Raw genomic sequence first — 27,472 nt, forward strand, 5'->3', positions numbered from 1 at the left:
CCAATATGGCTCTTTCAACGTTTTGGGTTGCCGACCACTGGCTTAAGAGTTATATCTTGTGATGTTGGGAAGAAGAAGATGCACTCAAGACTTCTAAATTGGGGTTAAGGACAAAATGGCCTAACTGTCCATCATCCATCCAGTCTTTTAAAAAACAGGTAAAGGTCTGCCATAAATGCTTTAGGTCACCTACAGTAGATAAACTCAAGACTGATCAATAGTCAATCTCAGGGAAAATAAACTGCAGACAGACGATCATTCACACTCACACTGTCTTTGGATCATCTATGGGGAATAGCTGAAGTAAACCCACTCATACATACAGTACAGGCCAACAGTTTGGACACACCTTCTCATTCAATGTGTTTCCTTTATTTTCATGACTATTTACATTGTAGATTGTCACTGAAGGCATCAAAACTATGAATGAACACATGTGGAGTTATGTACTTCACAAAAAAAGGTGAAATAACTGAAAACATGTTTTGTATTCTAGTTTTTTCAAAATAGCCACCCTTTGCTCTGATTACTTTGCACACTCTTGGCATTCTCTCGATGAACTTCAAGAGGTAATCACCTGAAAGAGTTTTCAATTCACAGGTGTCACAGTTTTGATGCCTTCAGTGACAATCTACAATGTAAATAGTCATGAAAATAAAGAAAATGCATTGAAATGAGGTGTGTCCAAACTTTTGGCCTGTACTGTACCTTGACTATGTACGAGGTAAACATAATATTTTGTTCCACCTCGCAGAAAGTGCAAATCATTAATGTAAATATAGTAAAAACGTGACACCACACTCAGCAACCTTTTTCCAAAAGTAACTCAGACATACTTTTGAATAAGAGTGTCCCAATACAACTTTTTCCACTTCCAAGTAATAGCCGACATTAATATTAATCAGATACGATATTATATATTATTTTGCAATGTAGAACGTTAGAAAAGGAATTGTTCCATTTATGCCTTGTTGTTGGTAAGGTAACTTGTGAAATTTCTACCCAAATAAATGCTTCTGATAATCTGTACATTTCATGTTGTATTTGTGACTGGGGACACATTTTCTGGGCACACATTAATATGTTGAAATAATATGTCTCCGCTTCTAAATTTGTGTGATTAATGAAATGAGTCCAAATGCACAAGTTTTGTTGTGTACGGAATAAACCACATGATGTTAGTACATCAGTTGAGGAAAATGAGTAAATTACATTAATAACAGCCTGTAATTTGATTTTGATATTAATATTCATTTCATCTTCTAAAAAATGAAAAATTATGACTAGAGATGTCCGATAATATCGGAATAAATGCGTTAAAATGTAATATCGGAAATTATCGGCATAGTTTTTTTTATTATCGGTATCGTTTTTTTAAATTTTTTTATTAAATCAACATAAAAAACACAAGATACACTCACAATTAGTGCACCAACCCAAAAAACCTTCCTCACCCATTTACACTCATTCACACATAAGGGTTGTTTCTTTCTGTTATTAATATTCTGGTCCCTACATTATATATCAATACAGTCTGCAAGGGATACAGTCCGTAAGCACACATGATTGTGCGTGCTGCTAGTCCACTAATAGTGCTAACCTTTAACAGTTAATTTTACTCATTTTCATTCATTACTAGTTTCAATGTAACTGTTTTTATATTGTTTTACTTTCTTTTTTATTCAAGAAAATGTTTTTAATTTATTTATCTTATTTTATTATTTTTTAAAAAGGACCTTATCTTCACCATACCTGGTTGTCCAAATTAGGCATAATAATGTGTTAATTCCACGACTGTATATATATCGGTTGATATCGGTATCGGTAATTAAAGAGTTGGACAATATCGGAATATCGGATATCGGCAAAAAGCCATTATCGGACATCCCTAATTATGACCATTGGGAGCATTTTAAACCTCTGCCAGACTCAATTCCACTTATTTGACTATGAACTTTATCACATAATTTATGCAGAAACTATAAGTAACGACAAATGAGAGAATACTATTAACTGCAACATGCAAGTGTATTTGTACATTTTCAGAAAGTACGGTACTTGATCTATTTTTAAACAAAAAAGAAGACAATCTGAAGTAGTCTTTATTTTTAAGTTATTATGCCATTTTACCAGTCCAGCCCACTTGAGAATATATTTTCCTCCTTGTGGCCCCTGAGCTGAAATGAGTTTGACACCCCTGTCTCACAGTCTTGTCATTGGGAATCAGAAGCACGGACCGTAAATAGAACTAAAATCTGAGTTATTCTGAAAACTGATACATTAATAAAATGAAGATTGAGTGATTTTAAAGGCTCAAACTATCTACACGTGAATTGTCATGTGACTGATGATGGTGACAAACACAGCAGTGTCAGATTCATTCAAGTAAATAAACATGGTTTAGTGTTATTTTTAGTCAAAGTTAGAATACAATGACATACTTACTGATCATTCCCAAGAAAAGATGTTTCCCACCATGCAATGGCTCTGGCGCGCTCTCCGAAGGGCTTCTTGTTGGTGGACCTCCGGACCTCGAAACACGCATGGACATTGGAGTCAGTTAGAGGTGTGAGGGCTTGGTCCGAGCCAACTGATGTCAGGTCTGTGCTGAGACCGAAAGAAGTCCAGGAACCGTCCGAAGAGGCCATAGGGCTGGGACTGCCAAGGAGAGAGGCATCTTCTAGGTCCAATGTGCGAGAATAAAACTGGATAAAGGGTGAACAGGATGACGATAGGAACGGACATGAATACATCTGGGAATCTGACAAGGAAAATACACCCAAGTGAATGAAGAGAAAGGTAGATAAGACCTAAAAGATATGTTCATACTCGCCAGATTGTCCTTGAGCAAGAAGTGATGAGGTATAAGTCAGTGCATGGGTGTGACAGTCAGAAAAGGCACAATTGGGAGGAGGGTGGAAGCACCAGCACTTACAAGGTGATGGGCTCACATCTAATTACCACCACTCTCCCATTGAATCATGTGGCAAATGATAGATATGTTTCACGGATGAGAAATCGATTGGAGATGCATGGAGAGGCTTAGGTTAGTGGTCTGTGGCTACATGATAGCTCCAGGCAAGAGAGCATTGTCTTGGGTTGCAGTGATAAGCGGTTCATTACAAGTATCTGATCCACTCCAAATAACATTGGGGCTTACCGCTAAAGTCCATTAGAACCCAGAAACGGCAAGGACACGTTGGCAATGGTAATGGAAGAGATCTGCTGACTGCAGATAGTGTAAAGACAAAGAAATACCAGCCAGTCTAACAGGACATGTATGCTAACAGTTACAGATGGCACCTTTTTGAAAAGGTATTTTTTGCCACAGTGATAATATACAATGAAATATGTTGGCTGCTGTTAACCTACATCTCAACAATAGATATGTGATGATTAAAGGGGACCTGTGATCATTCTAAACTACATTAAACACGCTTCCTTCTGGTCTAGACTAGAGGTGTCCAAATGTTTTGCCTCCAAGGGCCAAAGTGAATTTGTGCCAATAAGCTGAGGGCAGGGTGACCAGATGTGGTCAAAGACTAATTTTTTTTCGTGTGAAACACCCAAAATAACTTAAATTACTTTCCCTGGTAATTAGTTACATTTATTGAAGAGTAATGTTGGGAGTTCAATTCCATTTTTAGTAAAGTAACTATAATAGATTTTTTTTGAAGTAATTTTCAGAACACTGGCTACCAATAATAGCAGACTTCATGGGAGCCTTGGAGTGTTATCACCTAGCACTATTGCTAGATGTTTAAATGAAAACATAAAACAGTGAGTTACAATGTCTGCTTACACCAGAATGCCGACTGATGGGATGGTTGTATCTTTCAGCACTTGCGCCCATCTTGAGCTGGTATATCCTCGCTCCTCAGATAAAAAGTGCCTACTTGTGATGGTCTTATGCTGTGTTACATTTGTTCAGCGTCAAATAGTATGAAGTTGGTAGTATGTGTATTTTTGAAGTTGACCAACTTCTCAGCTTGATGCCACCACCTTCTACAATACAGGTGAGATGCATGATTTATAAGCAACAATACATTTTACTGACTCAAAGGAAATACAACACCAGCCGTTTAAGCTCCATCTTATTTATTCTATGGCAGGTCGCAACCAACGTTATTAAGAGATCGGACTATCTATTAGCTGCCTATTTGATAGTGGTCAAAGGAGCAGTATGAGCAAGGCGATGTGTCACTGCGCCAGAAAAGTAGTTCCTCTGTGTTAGATTTTACAATGATAATGTCACTATAGCTTGGTGGATATGCAGGTCGCCACATCTAAATGGAGTATTGTTGGCAGTTTTTGGATGCTATTTTCGAGCGCTTTGTAGGCAAAATAAATTAATCCCACAACCTGCATTGTTAGCCGCCTTGTTCTAGCAGTTTTTAATGATCTACAATGTACAGAGAGACTATGTTTTTGTCTCACATTGGATTGTGAATGATGGGAAAACATCCAAAAAATTGCAGTTTCCCCCTCTAAGTGCAACTTTTACAAGTAATTTCAGGTAAGGAAACTGGTGCTTTGCAAAGATTGCACCTGAATAAAAATCACGACCCAAAATACAGACCCTGTCTTTTGCTCGTCACATTGGGGGCGTTTAACACTTTCAAAACTATTATATAAAAGCAGACATAGCAAAAACAATAAAATAAAATGGCTAATTAAATTTCGACAAACAAAACTGCACTTAAATTTATATTGAACTACTTTAAGTGCAAATGTTTGCCTAGTTGAGAAAACTAGGTCACGTGGTTTGGTGTATTGCATTTTTTGTTGACATCTCTTTCGAACACATTTGGCATTCTGGTACATCTTTGTTGATGGCCTCTTCTTGCTCATTTGGTTTGAAGCTGAACTATTCCCACACAGGGACATTTGGCTTTGCAATCATCTTTTTTCCTCCTAATTTCTAAAGACATTTTATGAATTCATTAAATGATCCTGGTACCCAAAGTAATGAAATAAATTATTTTACGACAGGTCTAAAAGTAAAACAAAGTTTAATTTGTTTGTATGTGTAAGATGTATTTGCACGGACGGACTGTTAGACTTGTTCACAAGACATACCTCCAAAAACAGACAGTGAGAAAGCGAAGACCAATGCTTTTGAAATTTGCAACATTTCTGTCAACAAACTAACGCTTTGATAGGACAACAGTAGAGAAAAAAAGCTTCAAAAAGGACACACGGCCAAGACTCAAGCTATGTCGTTTTTGTCTACACGTCCAAAATACAACTCTAAAGATGAGTGTGGACAAGCAAGCTTGTAACGGGACATTTGCATGCTCCAATAATTTTGCTGATATTGATCGATGCTGAAGCATCGCTGCTTGACATGCATGCCAAATAAAGCACATAGTAACTATCTTTCTGCAGTTAGTTGATCAAAAAAGTATCTAACATTGCAGTGGAGAAAGTGAGGCTAAGGAAAATACAGACATGCAATGTCATGCTGAGAAGGTATGTTGGTATGAAGACCAGAAGGGGCAAAGAGCATCTGCCATCTTCAGTAAACAGGCCTTGGTTGCTTCATGTTATAGTGAGCCTCGGATGCGGACACATAAGCAGACTCGGTAAAGAAATCCTCGTGGAACTCGGCCAGAAACCTATATGACGAGAGGGGTGAGATAAGAATAATGAGCGAAGTATTTGAAGATATTGTATGGGACATAAAAAAAACCTCAAATGCAACATTCTAATTCATTTTGGTCCTGTTTTCCTCAACATTTGTCTCATTCCACAGAAATCCTAGAGCCAACGCCTTCATTCTGGATATATATGTATCAGAGACAAAGCTCCCTCATCTATGTCCATACCACCGGCAGAAGAGTAATATACACACTGTGTGGAAGAAAGACCAGTAGTCAACATGAACCCACCCTATCCCGAACCCTCCTCCCTCCCATCTAATCAGTTGTGGGGAAAACTAATCCGGAATCTTCTTAGTATCCGCTACTCGGCCAAATCCTCTAAATCTTGCCATCTCATCTTAACTCCACCGTTCCTCCTAATCTCAATGCAAACAAATTATACTCATCAGAAAGGAACTGAAGAACGCTTTGACGACAACCGACAAACCGAATGGTCTGAGGCTGGATCGACAAACACAAACAAGGCCTTGGAAACACTGAAACAAAAATATAACAACATTGTTTTCACAGGAATTTAATGTTCCTGTCTTAACTTCCTCTGAAAATGTGTAATTTGTTGTGTTTAATTTTAGCTGAAAAAAACCCAAACTGCATCTTTTGACACTAAAATGATGAGTCTTGCCAAGGAGACCCTAATGCCACACAAAGCGTGTCGGAACAGCATTTAATTTGACGACCGACTATCTCATCATGACAATGCTACATTTGAGTAAATGAGGAGGTACAGTACATGCTCGAGGTGTAATCCTTTCATGTTGCACATTACTGCCAGCTTAACCTTTGGCTATTTTGAGACCACGTTCAACGGTCTGGTTCATTCATCTTTATTGTTCAACGGGGGACCGGCGCTATCTTTGACTCAGTTACAAGAAGCGTCTTTATGCTCGATTGGCAGCAGGTTTTAGGCAGCGCTCTACAGCACAGCGCGGTGGCAGAATGCAGTACTGCGTATGTTTGATTAGAGACTGAGGACCAAATCCCTTAGGTTTGGGAACGGCTCAACCGAAGATCGCTCGGGAGGATTTAAAGATTAGACTCCCGCGCTTGTGTAACACCCACTCATCTCCCTCCCACTAACACATGCTCTCTCTCTCCCTCCCTACGAACCAAACGTGCTCTCATTTACTTATACCTCCTTGACATTTTTGTCATGTTTACAGCTTTTTTCGCTTTACGGATGATTCTCAAATATGTCGCTTTTTACATTCCCTTTCAATAAATAGATGGGCAGCCTGTTATTGTGACATATGAATGAATGAATGAATGGATTTTGCTAGTTTCAACTTGTGACAATAACTAATTCAGTATTAAACAGATCCTGGTTAAAATCGACTAAATTGTAAACATTCAACATTTAAGCGATTTAAGCCTCTTTCTGCCCACCAAGTCTTTATCATAATTAAACATTTTTAATTATTATTATTAATGTATATACGACTATAAAAGGTCTCCCGGCCAAGGAACGGTAGTTTCACATTTGTATTGTGAGCTGCAACAGCTTTTAATTATGTTTTGTGACTCTTTACATTATGGGCTTGGAAACACTACAGTAATTAGCAAAGGTGTTCCAATTAAGATTTTATGCCGCCAATTCCGATACCAATCATCCATGTGTAAAAATGGCCAATATCGATCACGTGTTTATTTATGGGGAGGGCTGTGGCAGTTTAACAATGTCAACTAAGGTTGCCAACTCTCTGAAAAAAATAAGGGACACCTTGTTGGCAGGACCGGTGTTCCGAAAAATGTGCTGCTTCATAAAAAAAATGCAACCAGCTGCGTAATCCGATAGTTAGCAACATAACTAATGGACAGATTTGGATTAAGTTTTCAGAAAATTTCCAAAATGGGACAAGTGCTTTTGTAGTTTTTATTATTATTCATATATGATCTTGTCAAAATTGTTATTGTTGACATTCATTCTGTCAGCCATGCATTTTAGGTTAATTAAGGTTTATACTGTTTTTTTTTGTTTTTTTTCCTGGTATATAAAATAATGCTAAAAATAACCACAATATAGCATTTTTTTTTTTTTTACCTTAATTGCTATAGTTATTTGCTTTGAGGAAACTTTAACGTTAATGGGCACACGCGTCTACGCTCAGCAGCGTTGGAAAGCAACATTTTACAGGTAGCACATTTTCTCAGGACACCGGCCAAACTTATCGTCTTCACCCCTACCAGCGTGGTGATTGGTTTGGCCATTTTTTTGTGAAACAATACTATTTGACTACAACTTAAATTTAATTAAATGCATGTTTTGGACATATATGAATAGTTTACCTACAACTTAAGTTTAATGCAAACTTTTAAAATATCAAAATAAAGTAATTCTGAAATGTATTGATATTCTGCTTAACTTCTGTTTGGTTGTTGGTGTTGCCTGCTGGACAACAAACCGGTCAAGGTTTCCAACGGGTATTTTTATGACCACTACTAGAAGCATGCTGTTTAACGTCACACAATACACCATCATTGGCAGTAGAAAAAACGCGGTACGCTGTGTAGACACAATTGATCACCTTTTCCAGCCACATATTTTCCTTTTCCCAGTCAAATTTATATTTCTGCAGCCTTTTTGTTTTTTTCCCCTCGGAGGAGAAAGCTTATTGAGGTTGTTACTCGTATGCCTAGCATCGATCTCGGCGTCATCCCTGTCAGCCATGCTTTTTGTGTTCTCGTCTGTTTTCTTCTGGCATCTTTGTTGCTCACGCCAGTGCCTCAAGCAATGAGATGAGCCGAATTGTGAACACATCTAAGAGCATACTTGCCAACCCTCCCGGATTTTCCGGGAAACTCCCAAAATTCAGCGCCTCTCCCGAAAACCTCCCGGGACAAATTTTCTCCCGAAAATCTCCCGAAATTCAGGCGGACCTGGAGGCCACGCCCCCTCCAGCTCCATGCGGACCTGGAGAGTCTGCATGGAGCAATGTTGTTGTAATATATTGAGTTGGAGGCAATAAACAGGCGAGGTGATGAAGTACGTCTCTTTACTGTAGACTTCAGAACAGACTCACACACTTGACTTCAGGTGCGCAACACCACGTAAATCGTTGGCCAACCAAAAAGTAACCCCAGTACGCTATAGCCAACAATCACCGGGAGATGGCAACAGACAAACATAGATCACCCAAACAACCCAACCAAAAAATGCAGCAGCTCAATTAAAAAACTGTACTTAAGCCACATTCTTTTTTTTTTTTAGTACTGAACTCTTAACCCTCATTTGTAAACAATAACATGCTTATTATACAAACAGTATTTGTACACCTTTAACACAGATTTTTATACTGTCTTCAGAGATTCAGTTTTTTTGGTGGTACTCGAAACCTTTCTGGGTAACTGAGGATCACTGGTGGGGTTTTTGTTGTGGGTGATCTGGGTTCTGATGATGGCAACTCAGCAGCCCTTGAATCTGGTTCAATGATGAGACTAGTTTGTGTCTGACTCACTGATGGTCCTGGTGATGGAACTGAAACAGCACTGTCCAGTTGTACTGATGGCACATTTTCTGCAACTGGTGGAGACTAGATAACTGGCAGTCTCTCCATGTTTTCTCGCCATGGTAACATGTGATCCACATGCACTGTGCGCTGTCTCTGTCCCTCTTGATATATATCTATATATATATATATATATATATATATATATATAAGAAAATACTTCACTTTCAGTGAATTCTAGCTATATATATATATATATATATATATATATACATATATATATATACCGTACACAGTATATATATATATATATATATATATATATCTACCGGTATATATATATATATATATATATATATATATATATATATATATATATATATATATATATATATATATATATATAGATATATATATATACTGTATATATATACCGTATTTTCCGCACTATAAGGCGCACCTAAAAACCACAATTTTTCTCAAAAGCTGACAGTGCGCCTTATAACCCGGTGCGCTTTATTACGATTCATTTTCATAAAGTTTCGATCTCGTAACTTCGGTAAACAGCCGCCATCTTTTTTCCCGGTAGAACAGGAAGCGCTTCTTCTTCTACGCAAGCAACCGCCAAGGAAAGCACCCGCCCCCATAGAACAGGAAGCGCTTCTTCTTCTACTGTAAGCAACCACCCGCCCCCGGAAGAAGAAGAAAAAACGCGCGGATATCACCGTACGTTTCATTTCCTGTTTACATCTGTAAAGACCACAAAATGGCTCCTACTAAGCGATCCGGTTCATAAAAAGACGCAATCTCTCCATCCGCACACGGATTACTACCGTATTTCACAGCAACTGATATTCCTGTGAACCGCACTGTGGAACGGGAGCACGTACGGTGAATATTCGCACCACAGGGAATGAGAAGTCATCCTTCACTGTGGTTCTAGCTTGCCATGCTAACTTCCACCCATGGTGATATTCAAAAGGAAGACCTTGCCAAAAGAGACCTTTCCAGCCGGCGTCATCATAAAAGCTAACTCGAAGGGATGGATGGATGAAGAAAAGATGAGCGAGTGGTTAAGGGAAGTTTACGCGAAGAGGCCGGGTGGCTTTTTTCACACAGCTCCGAAGGCGAACACACCTTCACTAAGACGGGCAGACAGCGCCGGACGACATATGCCAACATTTGCCAGTGGATCGTAAATGCCTGGGCAGATATTTCGGTCACAACTGTGGTCCGAGCTTTCCGGAAGGCAGGATTCACAGAACTACTGGACAACAACAGCGACACTGACTCCGATGACTTCTACGAGACGGAACCGGCCATTTTGCATCCCACGCTTGCGCAACTTTTCAATTCGGACACCGAAGACGAAGAATTCGAAGGATTTACGAATGAAGAATAACTTCAGAAGGTGAGCGCTATGTTTATTTTGTGTGTTGTGACATTAACGTTCGAGCAACTTTATGTTGCTATTGCTCTACACCATTTTGAATTTTACTATGTTTGTGATTGCACATTTGCGTACATTTTGGGACAGAGTTGTTAGAACGCTGGTTTTCAATATATTATTAAAGTTTGACTGAACTATCTGACTGTTTTTTTGACATTCCCTTTAGCGCAGCGTAGGCGCGGCTTATAATCCGGGGCGGCTTATTGGTGGACAAAGTTATGAAATATGTAATTCATTGAAGGTGCGGCTAATAATCCGGTGCGCCTTATAGTGCGGAAAATACGGTATATGAAATACCGGTACTTGACTTGGTGAATTCTAGCTGTAAATATACTCCTCCCCTCTTAGCCACGCCCCCAACCACGCCCCCGCCCCCCCAACCCCCACCTCTCGAAATCGAAGGTCTCAAGGTTGGCAAGTATGTCTAAGGGTGCTGTCAGCTCATTGGTCCTGGAGCAGGTAAGGGCTACCATAAAATGCTATATAAAAGCTACGTGTCATGCAAAGATTGTTTTGATTTACACAGTAATAAGGGACAAAGTGCGTCCCACAGATTGATAAGGGACGTGTACTTAAATTACTAAATACGGGACGATTCCACTTTTCAGCTTTTGTGATCGGCATTTAATGGCAATGATCTGCATTGGACTTATTTACAGAAGTCGGCGCATCCCTAGTAATTATATTTAACAAATATTAATCTGTTACCTGAGAAGGAGTTCCAAATGTTTGACCAAGGCTCGAAGATTCCTTTCTGGAATCTGCATCTTTCCGAGGATCTCAGGAAGCTTTACTGGATGAGTGAGAGACAAGATGGAGGGCAGCGAGATAAACATGTCAGTTAAGTAACTGAAATCCATTAACTGGTGCATGGATTTATTCAACTTTGTAAAAAAGACAAACCAACCAAAAAGACGTAGAAGATGCTGCACTCCATACAAGTAGGAAGGTGGAGGGGGCTGGTCATTCAAAGGATAGTTATCGGGGGTCAGCTTCCAACTCAGGACCTGAAAGGTAGAATTTAAGAAACGCGTCTTACATGTCACACCAAATAGTATAGAAAGTTGTTTGCAAATATCGTGTTCTTAATCTTATGCGACACATTGTGTCTCTTCAAGCTACGAAAACCAACACACTGGTTTGTCACCTCATTGAGCTCGTTGTTTCGTCGGCTCTCAAAGCCGTGAAAAGGTCCGCTTCTCTCTTTGCTTGGTGTCAAGGGCAATGGGGAAGATGAGCCGCTATGCACTGGAGTTTCTGTATAGATAGGGTAAGAGATTATTTTAGAGCTCATCTCAAATAGAACAAGTGGGGCAAACAAAAGACAAACTTAATTGAACTGACAAGCCCTCAAAAAGGAGACCAAAGTTAATCTGCAGGATTGGGTGCTGTGGAAATGTGGCACCTATTGGGCTAATACATGTTATTACTAAAATCACATCAACTTAGTTTTATATCACAGGTGGTCTTCGGTTTACAAAGCTCCAATAAATCACTGAAATATTTAAGTTTGTTCCGTGAACAAGAGACTGGCTCAAAAACTAGCGGTGTTGTGTGCTTGAGTAAGGAACAATAGTGTCGCTTATTAGCAAACGTTTCACTCTTTATTACGTCTCCCAGGCGTGAGGACTCTTTTAGGGACAAAGGAAACGAAAGTTAAGTGAAAATGCTCAGTGCAGACAAACTGTGGCTGCATGCAAGGTCCAAGCCAAACAAACCATGCACTGAAATCCTCTTTAAGGTCAAAGATGGTATCTTTGACATGTGAAACGATATTCTACTATGAAATTAGACATGATAACTAAGCAGCTTCTTTATTGAGACAACCTCCTACAATAAGCGGATTTCTACCTCCTTTGCAACACTTTTTCTAGTGTGCAAGACAACCTTAGGGATACAATTAAGGAATTGTTTTGTTTTTTTTTGCTGCCGATTCCGATCATCAATGAGTGAAGATTGCCCAGTGAAAATCACATGTATTAACTAACATTTTTTATTCAATTATGGTGAGTGCTATTAGCAGTTTAACAATATCAACATAATACGTACTGCCTGCAGTAACAGTTCTATCTAGACACCTTAGAGGGGAACTGCACTTTTTGGGGGAATTTTGCCCAACGTTCACAATCCTTATGAAACAAGAAGACAAAAGTTTTTGGTTTTTTTGCATTCTAACTTGTAATAATTGGCTCGTTCTATGTGGCTAGCAATGCAGCTAATAGGAGCAATCCCTTCTGCCTCTAAATCACTTTGAAAATGCATCTAAAAACCCACCAACAATACTTAATTTATGTTCCATAACCTTTAAAATACCCAAGCTGTAGCAACATTGTTATTGTAAGAGCGAACACTGAGGGACTGTTTTGCTAGCGTACTAACACATCGCCTTGCGACGGCATTAGCCGTAAGCTAGCAATGGCAAGAGGCAAGATAGCAACTGCGTCAACAGCTGAATGGCTTTTGATAATGCACAACACGATGCGATAGAACAATCTGTGCTGATGTTCCACATTTACAACAAGACATACCGGTCCTGACTCTCATGGCTACAATCTGCTAAAACATTTCACCCTCTCTTCATGCTCACTTCTACAGGTATAAGCTGTAGTTCATCCTCAGTATATTCAGGTTCAAAAATATTAGGTTGTGAACAAAAGATGTGTTCTTGTCTCTCATAAGAATTGTGAACGATAAGCAAACATCTAAAAAAAAGTGCAGTTCCCCTTTAACGTTTACTAAGCACTTATTTTTTGTGTTGTTTCAAGCAAAATTAGCTGCTAGTTTAGCGATTAGCATACCTTCATATCTACTTCAGCTTTTACCCGGTGTGTAACATGTTCAGCCTAGCTCTATATAGTCCACAAGGGAAAAAAAGCAGGTCATTTGCAACAATCGGGATGATTATTAAATTATTTGAACAGCTCCACACCATGTATGGACATACACAGTTAGGTGCTAGCCGCCTCTATGAGCCGGGGGAACAAAACTTAAATATAAGTCAGAGTTGATCAGCCTTTGTGATTGTTGGCCATGTCCTTTCTGTTTTGTTTACACTATGAGTGACTTAGGTGTTTATTTAGCTATAATTTAAGTCCAACTTACATCAAAGTTTAGGAGCAGAGCTTGTTCTTAACCCGAGGACCACCTGTAATGTTATTAGTTTCAGAAACAAAACTTCTTAAGGTTTATAGTTTTTGTTGAATTTAAAGAGTAATTTCCCTATTTGTATTGAGCAAAATATTGTTATTTTTTTGTAAAAAGACTTGAACCCTGACTTCTGTCGAGGTTGAGGGTGAACTTTGACTGGGAGGAGGTGTCGATCAAGCGGCGTTTGAGCTTTGGCGACACCGTGGCACTGCCTCCACCTGCGTCATTCAAAACAAAAAGCAATCACTTGAGGAAAATGTGCAAAAGACGCTACTAGACCTGGGCCGATATTTGATAAAGCAATTAACTGACGATAAATGAAAATTCAAGTCGGTAAGTTTTTCAGCGTCAATAAATCGCCATGTACATACTTCAAGAGCATTCACGTTTTTCGGTGCTTTTCGCGGTTACAGGCGTTTGTATCATAGCGGAATGTAAAGAAGGGGATGAATTTTTGTGACCTCATTAAGTGTCTTTGATTCTTTGTGCAGCTGGCCCGCTAGCATCACAGAGTACAACTAGTTAGCGTGTAGCAGCTAACATGGACAAAATGATCACAAAATCAAATGCCACCCAATATGGGAATATTTCAGTTGAAACCTTAGGCACAAGATGAGCCTATAAACACTGAGAAGCCAGTTTGCCGAATGTGTAAACACTTCGCATTTGGTGAACAAGTCAGGTCAGTGTAAACAAAACAGTGCCAAATGGTGTGTGCTCACAGAAAGTGTGGTTAAATACATCTCCAAAGACATGCTGACATTCAATACGGTTATAAAACTATCATTTTTAAAAAGTGCTTCCACGTTGTCATGTCATGTCGGTGTTCCTCACTCGGAATATGCCAAACGTAATTTGGTTTTGCATATGACCTGTTAATACATCTGTTTAACTGTAGTGTTTATACTGTTACTTTTCAATTTTGTTTAAAGTCCGAACTTGTCAGTTAACTAATGTACAACCTCTGTCTACATGTTCAATATTAAAGTGCAACCTTGTTTGTCAATACTTTCTTTAGCTATTTTATTTATTTTTATGGATGTGTGTATTTAAGGCCCCCCCAACCCCCTCAAGATATGTTATTGCTTTTGGTTGTAATTTTTATTCAAGTGCAACATGTTGCTAACAGACAAAGTATATTGTATTGTTATCATTTGTTTGTTTTACTTAACTTGGAGATTTAAACGTTTTCATTCCAATTACAATGTTAAAATACCAGAAATACAAGTTTATTGCATTTGAAAGGATATACTTGCATGTGTTTGATGTATTATCATTAATTTAATCTCATATAAAAATGGCAATAATATAGTTTAATGGCAATAATTCATGGGTCAATAAAACATCCAGCAAAATTTGTTACCGGCCCAGGCCTGGACGCTAACTCTAAAATCACTAAAATATCTTTACCGCAGCTGCTCCCTTCAGCCGGGCGGTCTCCTCCGGGCGTGTTCCTGGTGGAGCGCCTGAGAGACTGGTATGAGATACAGTCCATGTCAGGGTGGCGGCGGCGCTTTGGTGTGGGGGCAGTGGGCGTGGTACCGGAAATGTCACTCAGAGCTGGTTGGCTGTCAGTTGATTGAGGCGTGGCAGGGTTGTGACCCACAGGGCTAGGACTGCGTTCTCGCTGGGCACTTGAATGACGACAAAAAGCCTCACATGACAACGATCCTGCAGCTCTGTATGCACGCGCTTAGTCGATTGCACTTACTTGCTGGGGCAGGGGCTTTCTTCATTGATGGCCAAGAAAAGCCGAGAAGAGCTGACCTTCTTGAACTGAGCTTGCTCACACGGGTAGAGGAGGATCATGGGTAAAGTGAAGTCAAATGTGATCCTCAGGCCATCCACCATTTCCTTACACAACTCCTCACTTTAATTAAAAGAAAACCGTGTCACCACTTACTACACCACTTACTACTAATGCTTTGTACAGCCTTACACCTTGAGAGTACTCACTTCTTCTCTGGAGGGATAGGCTGTGGGCTGCTGGTCTGTGTCGTATTCTGTTGCCGCCTGTACCGCTCATTGGCCATGAAGGCCTTGTTGATGGCAAAATGCTTCACATAGGACTCCAAGATGTGCACAACATTCATCTGACAAGGAACCATCACCAACTAAAAAGGAAAATATGAGGTCATAAAAGACTGGAATGAATGAGAGACGATCCAGTTTAAATTTCAACACGCAACAGCATAAATACAACACACTTGTCAATAGGATACAAAGTATTAGATTATAATAGATGCTATTATGCAATGCACACAATTCTGCATGTTTTATTATTACATGTAATTACATTTTTGGCTTGAGATAAACATATAAATTTCACACCTTTTGAAACCAAAACACAATAACAGTGGTGCCTCGGAATTAATCCGTTGTAAAAGGTCCGACGAAAACTTTAACAGAAATCAGGTCCAACCGATTATTCCGTTCCAGACACTCCACATTATCAACACAAAACACATTCTATGAATAATCATACTTCCATATGCAGAAAAGAGGGAACTACATGTTTTTGAAGACGGCGATAAGTAGAGAGAGAGAGGAGTGGAAAGAAGAGACACACGAACGCCACCTTCGTACGAGTTATTTCTTGAATGCATGAGTGTTTCTCACCTTCCTTATACAAATGTTGGCCCTTTCATTTAGCTTTGACCCCATGGTGGTCACCAGTAAAGAGTGGTAACGAAACTCAGTTCCTTAATAGCAACAGTGCCAAAGTACACGGTTGTAACCAGTCCGAAAATAGATGTAACTGCCGGTGCTTCATTTTGGTGCAAAATGAATGCATTGACACATTTTTGCAGCAATCCAGATTACCTTTACATACCTTCTTTCTTTTATTGATGTAAAAGCAGTCGTCCTCTAGTTTCTTCTTAAGGATGTCCGGTATACTGATGTCAACGTGGACAATTTTCTCCTCATTCTCCCTCTTGATGTTGATATCTGGCTCAACCTTCTGCAACAAAAACATATCATATTTACAGTCTTTTTTTTTTTACATTATTTTGTATACAGATCACAATTTATCCTATTTTCTATTATTCTATTTCATTCAATGTATTGCTATTAACATGTATAGGTTATACATATCCCACACTATTTATAGCCTATCATATTTAAATTATTATGTATTGTCCTTGTGGTACTCATTGGACTAAAAATCTGTGACCTTGGGCACTAAATATCTGTGTTGGCACTAGAAATGTTCAAAATGTGGTCCCACCCCCATCAAGTCATAAAAATGTGGTGCCACAGTATATTTTTGGGTTCCCACTTTTTTGTAACCGTTTTGAAAACAAATGATAAATGTAGGCATTATCCTGTTATATCTCACGTTCTATATTGTGTTTTCGAAAAAGGTTGTCATAAACGTTACTGAATTCATTAAAAATAATAATACAAAAGAAAATAAATTTGTATGCATACGTACATTTTTCAGTTATAAACATTCATTCATTTTCTTCTTTCCTTCATGGATCTAAACTTTACCGCTGCCAGTAGTTTTTTCTATATTTTTATTTAATAAGTTGTAGGTGTATTTATTTCAGTATAAAAGTGTAAACAGTTTTTTGCTTAGGTCATGAAATTATGATGTCCAAAGTGTGTGCCAGGGTATACAAACATTATTTATTTAGTCTACATCAACTTCAGATCTATCCGTCAATTCTAAGTTGTTGGTTTATTTTATGTTGGTTTTTTGTGTGTTTGTTTTCTGCCCTCTTTGTCAAAGAAAACTATGTTTTTTTTTTATGGCAAACACAAAATATGCAAAATCTTCCACAAAAAATATTTTTCAAGTGAAATATTTGATGTGAAGTAATCGGAGCCTTGGATAGGTCAATAATTCATAGAAAAATTGATATTGATTCAGTATGTTTTGAGCAGACAGTTTTAAAGAAAAAAATACAGCTTCGTTTTTTTAGTCAACATTGCAACTTTTTCTAAATTACCGTAAATTTCACCTGGAAGCTTTTTTATTCCAATTTTGTTATGCTTTTGTTTATTTTAATAGTATTTTTAGAATGTGCCGTGGGCCTTTAAAACATTAGCTGCGAGCCGCAAATGGCCTCCGGGCCACATTTTTGACACCCCTGCTATAGAAAAGAAAACATTTAATCTGATAAGTCTAACGATAAAAAGCAGAGCCTGGCGACGCATGCGCGTTTATAAGGATGCACAGTCAGCATCTCTGCTAAAGAAAACAATGACGGTGATGATGTCAGCGATGCGAGTGACACTTGCTAACTTGTCAGCCACTTCTCCAAGAGACTCCTTTTGAACACTCCTCGCACATTAACACTTCAAAAGGCACATATTTTCCCTGTTTGTTGACCTGCAAAGTATGTTTTTGGGGTGGAGGAGCCTGGTCTGGTGCTGGTTAGCTTGAAGCTAACAGCTTGCCTGTCTCCATCCTCGAATGATGTTGATCCAACGGGAGATAAAAGTGAAGTTTCCTTGGACTCACAAAGACTAAAATAACTAATTTACTGGAGACATGGCACAGGATGAAGTTAAAAAGGTTGACTTTACACTCACCTTAGTGTTTAACATGAAGTCTTTCTTTTGACAGCCCTTCGCGGTAAAGTTTTCAGAGTGCAAACTGAGGCAGTATTTGTGATTGATAAACCTTTCGGCGAATCAAAATGTAAGAAAATGTACCGGAAAGTTCATTACTATGAAGACGACCAATAAAAACAAGGAGAAGGCAGGGTCGGTTAAAATTTAATAACCGACCCTGTTTTTCAGTCAATACAGATTGGTGTCCTACTGCATTGTGTTGTGCATTACAAACTCAAGAGCAAATTGGGTGCTGACGTAGACGCTGGCTTATCACTTGCCGTAAATAGCTTACGGCGAATACCGAAGCAAGCCGATGTGTTATTACACAAGAAAGAGAGTTCCTCAGTGTCCAGTATTTTCTGCTTTATATGCAAAAAATATAAAAATTGCAAATCAAATCACATCATCAATCTCAATTTTGGAGGGAAGGATCACGATTAGGATTTTTCCTCAAACTCGTGTAGCCCTGATCTCATGCGTGCTTGTATGACAATAAGGATCCTTTAATATTTTACAAACAAGTACAATTGTAAACTCTAGGCCAAAATATCTGAAAAACACGTGCGACCATATGAAATGAAGGATGTTACTTATAAGCACACTTGTAAGTCCAGATCACTTGATGAACCCCTGCCTGCTCTGCACCTTTTCTTGCTTGTACATCCCTTTCATCATACCACCCTGGAACTTATCTGACTTTTAATTAAGTTATGTCAAGTTATTTTATTGCAGGGGAGAGTACCATGCTCACACTAGTAAAAAAAAAAACTTTTTTATTAAGCACAATTAGAAGTGTCCAGCAGAGTCTGCCCTCTGGCTTAGATTATGTTTGCACAAGAGCAATCCTCTGCGAAGCAAATACCTAAAGGAGACTTTAATTTGCATATAATGGAGGTAACAACTTCAATTGTAAATTGTCTTCACTGTTCAAAGTAAATAAACACTTTTTTGAAATTATCATTCACCATTTTGTTGACGTTCTCCGAGAAGGCGCTGTCCCCGCTATTCGAAGAGTCCGCTTCAGAGTCCTCGCCCTCGCTGCTGCCAGAAGATGAAATCAAGCCTGTGGACAGAATATGCAAAAGACTATGAATATATATATATATTCATTGCAGCGAGGGACAGGAGATATTAGGAGATTCCTCACATGTGTCATCACTGTCATCCTCCTTAGGGAGAGTCTTGACAGAGGGTTTAGTACCAGAATGACGACGACGCCTCTTTGCCCATCCCTTTTTCTTCCTACAATACAAAAACAAGATACACACTTCATTTTTCATACGCCCACAGGTGATAGACTAGAAATACCCATATCGTCGACTCACATGCGACCGAGAGCTTCACGCGCCAGTTTACGTTGCAATTTACGGCTTTCCTCAGTGTCCCTTAGGACATGATCTTCTGCCGCCCAGCGATCCCAGCTGCAAAGACACATTCAAAAACAAAGAAACAACATTAAACTGTTTGATGGTGGTTCTACAGTGATGGCTACGCCATGTGTTGTTGACCTGTGAACACAATAGTAAACGATGCAATGTTATTTATAAGGGTCTGCAACTTGGTTACCTTCTGCTCCAACCGTTGAAATGAATCAAGTACTTTGGGATTCGCCTCCCATGTTCATCTTTCCCTATCAATACATCAAGGACCTGCAATGACACATGCAGACATGCAATGGACTTAGCTAAGTGATCTATCATTTGTGTGTACATACAGTCGTGGTCAAAAGTTGACATACACTTGTAAAGAACATAATGTCATGGCTGTCTTGGGTTTCCAATCATTTCTACAACTCTTATTTGTTTGTGATAGAGTGATTGGAGCACATACTTGTTGGTCACAAAAAACATTCATGAAGTTTGGCTCTTTTATGAATTTATTATGAGTCTACTGAAAATGTGACCAAATCTGCTGGGTCAAAAGTATACATACAGCAATGTTAATATTTGGTTGCATGTCCCTTGGCAAGTTTCACTGCAATAAGGCGCTTTTGGTAGCCACCCACAAGCTTCTGGTTGAATTTTTGACCACTCCTCTTGACAAAATTAGTGCAATTCGGCTAAATGTGTTGGTTTTCTGACAGGGACTTGTTTCTTCAGCATTGTCCACATGTTTAAGTCAGGACTTTGGGAAGGCCATTCTAAAACCTTAATTCTAGCCTGATTTAGCCATTCCTTTACCACCTTTGACGTGTGTTTGCGGTCATTGTCCTGTTGGAACACCCAACACCCAACCTCCAGGCTGATGATTTTAGGTTGTCCTGAAGAATTTGGAGGTAATCCTCCCTTTTCATTGTCCCATTTAAAGCACCAGTTCCATTGGCAGCAAAACAGGCCCTGAGCATAATACTACCACCACCATGCTTGACAGTAGGAGTGGTGTTCCTGGGATTAAAGGCCTCACCTTTTCTCCTCCAAACATATTACTGGGTATTGTGGCCAAACAGCTCAATTTTTGTTTAATCTGACCACATATGTTTGGAGGAGAAAATGTGAGGCCTTTAATCCCAGGAACAGCATCCTACCGTCAAGCATGGTGGTGGTAGTATTATGCTCTGGGCCTGTTTTGCTGCCAATGGAACTGGTTCTTTAGAGAGATTAAATGGGACAATGAAAAAGGAGGATTACCCTAAAATTCTTCAGGACAAACTAAAATCATCAGCCCGTAGGTTGGGTCTTGGGCGCAGTCGGGTGTTCCTACAGGACAATGAGCCCAAACAAACGTCAAAAGTGGTAAAGGAATGGCTAAATCAGGCTAGAATTAATGTTTTAGAATGGCCTTCCCAAAGTCCTGTGGACAATGCTGAAGAAACAAGTACATGTCAGAAAACCAACACATTTAGCTGAACTGCACCAATTTTGTCAAGAGGAGTGGTCAAAAATTCAACCAGAAGCTTGTGGATGGCTACCAAAAGCACCTTATTGCAGTGAAACTTTCCAATGGACATGTAACCAAATATTAACATTGCTGTATTTATACTTTTGACCCAGCCGATTTGGTCACATTTTCAGTAGACCCATAATAAATTCATAAATGTACCAAACTTCATGAATGTTTTTTTGTGACCAACAAGTATGTGCTCCAATCACTCTATCACAAACAAATAAGAGTTGTAGAAATGATTGGAAACTTAAGACAGCCATGACATTATGTCCTTCACAAGTGTATGTAAACTTTTGACCACGACTGTACATCATTTGGGTTACATACGCCAATTGCTAACGCCTTAGCAAGCTGTCAAAGCATTATCACAATAATCACGTTAGGACGTCTTATTTTAAAAACACGGTCGTTACATATGTATAGATTCACACGACCAATGTACTAAAGAGAGGAACAATAAATAAGAACATTACAGGGTGAAAGCAGGGTCGTACACAAGATATGCTAACCGGAAGTCGTTAACTAAAGTAAAAAACAGTGTCTTACGCGACAACAAACTAGTGCTTCATTAGGCTTTTTTTGCAATAAAGTCACTGTTTTAAGATGAATATGGATAGGGCTTATGTTACCTTAGCGTCATACAACACTTTAGCCTTGGCTGGATCTGGTTCGAAGCAGAAGACTCGTTCTCCTTTATGGAATTTAAATTTAATACCCCGCGAATTCATTTGTTCATGGCTACGTGTGAGAGAGGGGTATCAATCCAAAATGCAACATATTTATCAGCCCGCCGCTTTCCTCAAAACACTATTGTACTGTAAAGCGGGGTTCTTCTCCCTCTGTCGGATGTCCTTTAATAAAAAAAATTAAAAAAAAATCCTGGCGTAGAAGGATGGCGTTGTAGCCTATGGGTCGTGTTCACTATGGCGTTCACAACACTCGTCACTTCCGCTTTTGTTTGTCCGGTTTCCGGTCCTGGGCTGTGTGTTTCAAATCGCGCACTTCCATACTTACACTTAACACTGTGAGTGCATAAGAGTGCCTCACTGAGAAATACGACACAATGACGAACTCCAATGGTTGTAGTTTGTTGAAGAAGACAATAATTAAGTAGATAGGTATTGTGACACTTATTTTCGTAAGTGCGCAACAGCAATACAATACAGTAGATTTGGGACACCACTTAAGTGCGAAACTTCGCGCTCTCAGGAACCAAGTACACAGTGTAGATAGCACATTTGACCGTGAGCTCCTCGGCCTCTATCTGGCCATACGTCATTTCCGTTCCGTAACCTTAATGCAGTTCTACCAACTGAGCAAAAGATGGCGATGCGTGAGCATAAATGACATGGCATTCTCTCTAAAGCAGTGGTTCTTATCTTAACCTTGTTGGAGGTACCGAACCCCACCAGTTTCATATGCGCATTCACCGAACCCTTCTTTAGTGAAAAATATACTTTTTTTTTTTTGTCTTTTCTTTCAAATTCAAGACAAAGTTATATGTTTTTGATAACACTTTAGTATGGGGAACATATTCTAAGTAACAAATACTTAATTTAGAGGTTTTTGGACACTAGGGGAACATATTCTAAGTAACAAAGACTTAATTTAGAGCAGTGGTTCTTAACCTGGGTTCAATCGAACCCTAGGGGTTCGGTGAGTCGGGCTCAGGGGTTCGGCGGAGGTCAAGACACATCGTGTAAATAAAAACTTCTCCCTATCGGCGTTACGGATACGGCAACAGCAGAAGTTAGACTGATTTGCAGGTGTGTCATTTGTTGTGAGTGTATGCACTGTGTTGGTTTTGTTGTTTGAACAAGGTGATGTTCATGCACGGTTCATTTTGTGCACCTGTAAAAAAACATGGTAACATTTTAGTATGGGGAACATATTCACCATCAATTAGTTGCTTATTAACAGGCAAATTAGTAACATATTGGCTCTTAACTAGTCATTATTAAGTACTTATTAATGCCTTATTCGGCATGGCCTTATTATAACCCTAACCCTCTAACCCTTGCCCTAACCCTCTAACCAAGTGGTTCTTAACCTTGTTGGAGGTACCGAACCCCACCAGTTTCATATGCGCATTCACCGAACCCTTCTTTAGTGAAAAATAAAATGGTTTTTTTTTCAAATTCAAGCCAAAGTTATGGGGTTTTTTTTACACAAAATGAACCGTGCATGAACATCACCTTGTTCAAAGAACAAAACCAACACAGTGCATAAACTCACAACAAATTACACACCTGCAAATCAGCTGGAAAATTAGAGGGAACAGTCTTTGGGGGTATCCATAATATCATCGGCGGTCACTCGAATGAGTATGACGATCCTCCTGGGAGGGGTGTATCCCGTTATGGAGGATGCCTGTGCGTGACTTTGTTTTACGTGCGGATACTGGTGCACAGACAGTCACCACACGATCCTTGACAGAATCGGGTCAGGGTACAGTGGCATGGAGTCCAAGACGCAGCTGTTGTGGTAGTTCTTAAATCTACCGTCTTCCGCCTGCTCCGCCGTTGAGGTCTTCACCGTATCCCTGGCTAGGAGGCAGTCAGGTACTAAGCCTTTGCCAAGGGCCACCTGGGGTAACAGTAGTAAAGGGGTTAACCTCCTAGTGCCCCAAGACCCCGTAGAGGAGCCTCCACTGCCGGGTGCACTTTAACGTCATGCCCAGGACTCAAATATTCATAATACGCCGATAGGGAGAAGTTTTTATTTACACGATGAGTCTGGTGTGTCGTGACCTCCGCGGCCGAGACTCCGCCGAACCCCTGAGGCCGACTCACCGAACCCCTGAGGCCGACTCACCGAACACCTAGGATTCGATCGAACCCAGGTTAAGAACCACTGCTCTAACCCTAACCCTAACCAAATAACTTTAAATTAAGTCTTTGTTACTTAGAATATGTTCCCCATACTAAAGTGTTACCAAAAACATATAATTTTTGTCTTGAATTTGAAAAAAAACAAACATTTTATTTTTCACTAAAGAAGGGTTCGGTGAATGCGCATATGAAACTAATGGGGTTCGGTACCTCCAACAAGGTTAAGAACCACTGGTCTAGAGTTATTTGGTTAGGGTTAGGGTTAGGGCCAGGGTTAGAGAGTTATAACCTTGCATTAATAAGTACTTAATAATGACTAGTTAAGAGCCAATATGTTACTAATTTGCATGTTAATAAGCAACTAATTAATGGTGAATATGTTCCCCATACTAAAGTGTTACCATGTTTTTTCACTGGTGCACAAAATGAACCGTGCATGAACATCACCTTGTTCAAAGAACAAAACCAACACAGTGCATAAACTCACAAGAAATTACACACCTGAAAATCAGTGTGACTGCTGCTGTTGCCGTATTCGTAATACGCCGATAGAGAGAAGTTTTTATTTACACGATGAGTCGGGTGTGTCTTTACCTCCGCCGAACCCCTGAGCCCGACTCACCAAACCCCTAGGGTTCGATCGAACCCAGGTTAAGAACCACTGCTCTAAAGTCACTCAATATCATGATGGATTAAAAAAAACATGGGAAATTATTGTGTGAATGCTAGATATAGAATTCTATTTATTATTCTGCCTCTTTATCTTCCAGCTTCTTCTCCCGCGTTTTTCATCTGATTTAAGCCATTCACCTTTCAAAATGTTCAGCTGTGCTACCATGTTTTATTTCCCAAGAAAACCCTACATTTTCAGGGATTCCATATTTTCCGGGATATTTTTTTGCCATTTGAAAATGAATGGTCATTTAAAAAAACAAAACATTTCCCATATTTGCACCTTACTAAAATGTGAGTCACTTGCTAGCATGCTAGCTTTGTTGGCTATTATCGCAGGTATAAACCTCAGAGTTATACATTTTGGTACTTGGCACATGCTAACTGTTGGCATGCTGACGTTAACACACTAAAGATCTGCAAATTTTGCAGACATAGGCTACACCCTAGAGTCGGATATTTTGTAACTTGACATTAGCAAACTGTAAGCATACTAACGTTGCTAGCTTTTTTTAGCTAATTTTGTAGGGGTTACTTGACACAAGCTTACTGTTAGCATGTTAGCTTTTTAAATATATTCACCACAGAGCCATATATTTTGGTCCTTGATGCATGCTAACGGTTAAATCATATATTTTTATAATATCCAGACGCTATCTGGCTAGCGTGCTAACTGTTAGCATTTCAGTTGCGCTTTTCAGCATTCACAAGCAATTTCTGCTGAAATAGTTTTTTCTAGTTGTTAGCAAAATGCTAATCACTCTGAAAACAGACATAATAAAATAAATTCAACATGGCTGTGTATCAAATGGAATATTTCAATTAATACACATAAATATGTATACTAGTGTAGGTAGGTAGGTCTTTATTGTCATTGCACAAGTACAACAAAACTTTGTTTTCAGCACAAACCCGTTCAAGATTAGACAAACAAACAGTGTACAGGGTTTTTATAAATGGTTGATTTATATAGGCTAGTAAGGTAAAGTTTTGTACCTGACAAGTTTCGGCTACCTTGCTTCTGCAGCCTTCATTTATAAATACACGTCAGTAGGCTAAATGAACCTCTTCAACATACAGTGTACAGGGTTACAGAACAGGAACGCTGATGGGTCGCCAAATGGCGCCCCGTTAAAGATGGTAAAAAGGTAAACGGTGGGGGAGGATGAGTACAAAAATACAATCAAGACTAGGCTCCTAAGGGGGGCCCAGTCTAGAGTAGGGAAAAACCTCCATAGCAAAGCACATATACATATTACAACATACATCTCAAGACTTGCAACAGAGGGGAGGGAGTGGGGGCTATGGTGGGAGGCTTCAGCTCTTCAGGCACTGCCCAGCCATCCATTAAGGGATTCGTGTGTGATAACCCTCAGAGTGTATTGGTGACTTTTTTTTGGTATTTTTCTAAGACTTTAAGGAAAACAATTTTAGCCCTGTTAAATAGCGCCAGGACGAAAAAGTCCTCACAGAAACATTTTTGGATTTACATTTTATTCTACTTTTTTTGCTAAAATCCATTAATTAACTTCAGTTCTAGATTAAAAAATGTCAAGTCATGTTTTTTGTAATTTTTTGAATGCCCATTTGACCTATTTATGTCATTGTTTATATTTTGAAAAAATAAAAATAAAAATAAATATACATACAGTAAATGTTAAAGGGCTGGTTTCTACTAAGAAATGCTATTTCTACTTTCAAAGTGTCATTTAGGAGAAAAAGAGTACAATTTGTCATATTTACTGTTTAAAATTAGTGTGGACAATTTTTGTCAAGTGCTTCTCACAAGGATTTGACCATCGCTAAGTCTGTCGCTCATGGACGGACTGTCAACTATTGGCAGCCAAGCGGCATGGCAAACAACATCATGACACGTCGGCAATTGTTATTTAGGACTAAAGTTGATTGAGAGATTTCAGCATAAAAAGTAGAAAGAACCATTTGAGGTACTGATCATAATCATCTGTAGACTGCTTCGCTTCGTCAGCGTGGCCGCCGTCTTGCGGCAATCCCGACAACCAGTACAAGTCGACGTGACAGCGATGTGTTTTATGAAGAAATAGCGCAAACGTTCACATTTACGTGGCTGTCAAGCAGTGACGTGCAGTCAGGGGAGGCAGGGCCTCACGTGCCATCATGGAAAGAAAAAAAATGTAAAAAAAAAAATAAAAAATTAAATTGTATCCAGTGATTATACTATAAAGTTATTTTCCATTTAACTTCACCAGTTTTAGATTATTTTTATTCAAAATCGCTGAATTTTCACATTTGCCGTTCAAATACTGAGAAGAGACTTGCGGTGAGTCACCAGCCAGTTGAGGCACGTCACTGAGTTGAGCCTCACCATGGATTGCGCAATGACTCGGCTAACTGCTGGCCTGCTGTGCAGTGAGACCGTATTGCTATATGAATTATATTATACATTTCCATAGTTTAGTTAGCTGAGGTATATAATGTACAGTGTATTTTGTCAACAACTGTATGTGTGTAACGTATTTCTTGTGCTGAGCAATCATAAAACGGCTGCAAAGACGCACTGGCTGAGGCTCGCACTAATCTCGCCTCCTGGTGGTAGAGGGCACTAGTGATCCCATGGATCATTCTTGCGACTACACGGCTGCAGAAGAAGTGACAACAAGCAGCAACAGTTAGCGATCATTTATTTTTTCCTCTCGCCTGGACTTTTAACATGGAGGATTACATATCTAAAATAAAACAGTTTTCTAAACTGGACTTTCAATCGAAGCAGGAGGTAATAATTAAAGGAAGATCTCCATCGAGACTAAAACTGAAGAAAGATAAGGAAGACTTCTATAA

General features: G+C 39.3%; 1 protein-coding gene across 3 annotated transcripts; it reads right to left on the minus strand.

Annotated features, from left to right (window-relative positions):
- Positions 1–4,995: 4,995 nt before the first annotated feature.
- LOC133622368 (MSL complex subunit 3-like) lies at positions 4,996–22,098 on the minus strand. Of its 3 annotated transcripts, none has more exons than XM_061985018.2 (14): positions 21,782–22,098; positions 19,836–19,918; positions 19,595–19,690; positions 19,417–19,511; positions 19,235–19,332; positions 16,537–16,662; positions 15,660–15,817; positions 15,415–15,573; positions 15,114–15,337; positions 13,832–13,921; positions 11,704–11,813; positions 11,464–11,563; positions 11,265–11,349; positions 4,996–5,618 (listed from the first exon to the last, which is right to left on the minus strand). In XM_061985018.2, the coding sequence occupies exons 1-14, from the start codon at positions 21,878–21,880 to the stop codon at positions 5,519–5,521; spliced, it is 1,623 nt and encodes a 540-aa protein (XP_061841002.1). In that variant the 5' UTR covers positions 21,881–22,098; the 3' UTR covers positions 4,996–5,518. The 3 variants fall into 3 exon arrangements, with proteins under 3 accessions (XP_061841002.1, XP_061841001.1, XP_061841003.1); XM_061985017.2 differs by having other exon boundaries at positions 16,537–16,665; positions 21,782–22,094; XM_061985019.2 differs by lacking the exon at positions 13,832–13,921 and having other exon boundaries at positions 16,537–16,665; positions 21,782–22,095.
- Positions 22,099–27,472: the final 5,374 nt, after the last annotated feature.

This window comes from Nerophis lumbriciformis, linkage group LG23 (assembly GCF_033978685.3).
Source record: "Nerophis lumbriciformis linkage group LG23, RoL_Nlum_v2.1, whole genome shotgun sequence".
Lineage (NCBI taxonomy): Eukaryota > Metazoa > Chordata > Actinopteri > Syngnathiformes > Syngnathidae > Nerophis > Nerophis lumbriciformis.

Excerpts from the sequence above, each read along its gene's own strand:
- LOC133622368 (XM_061985017.2), bottom strand. The coding sequence starts at position 21,880 with ATGAATTCGCGGGGTATTAAATTTAAATTCCATAAAGGAGAACGAGTC. Across the intron at positions 15,818-16,536 it reads ACATCAATAAAAGAAAGAAG|TTGGTGATGGTTCCTTGTCA; the intron begins GTATGTAAAGGT and ends TTTCCTTTTTAG. Across the intron at positions 13,922-15,113 it reads GGCTGAAGGGAGCAGCTGCG|GTGGAGGCAGTGCCACGGTG; the intron begins GTAAAGATATTT and ends TGAATGACGCAG.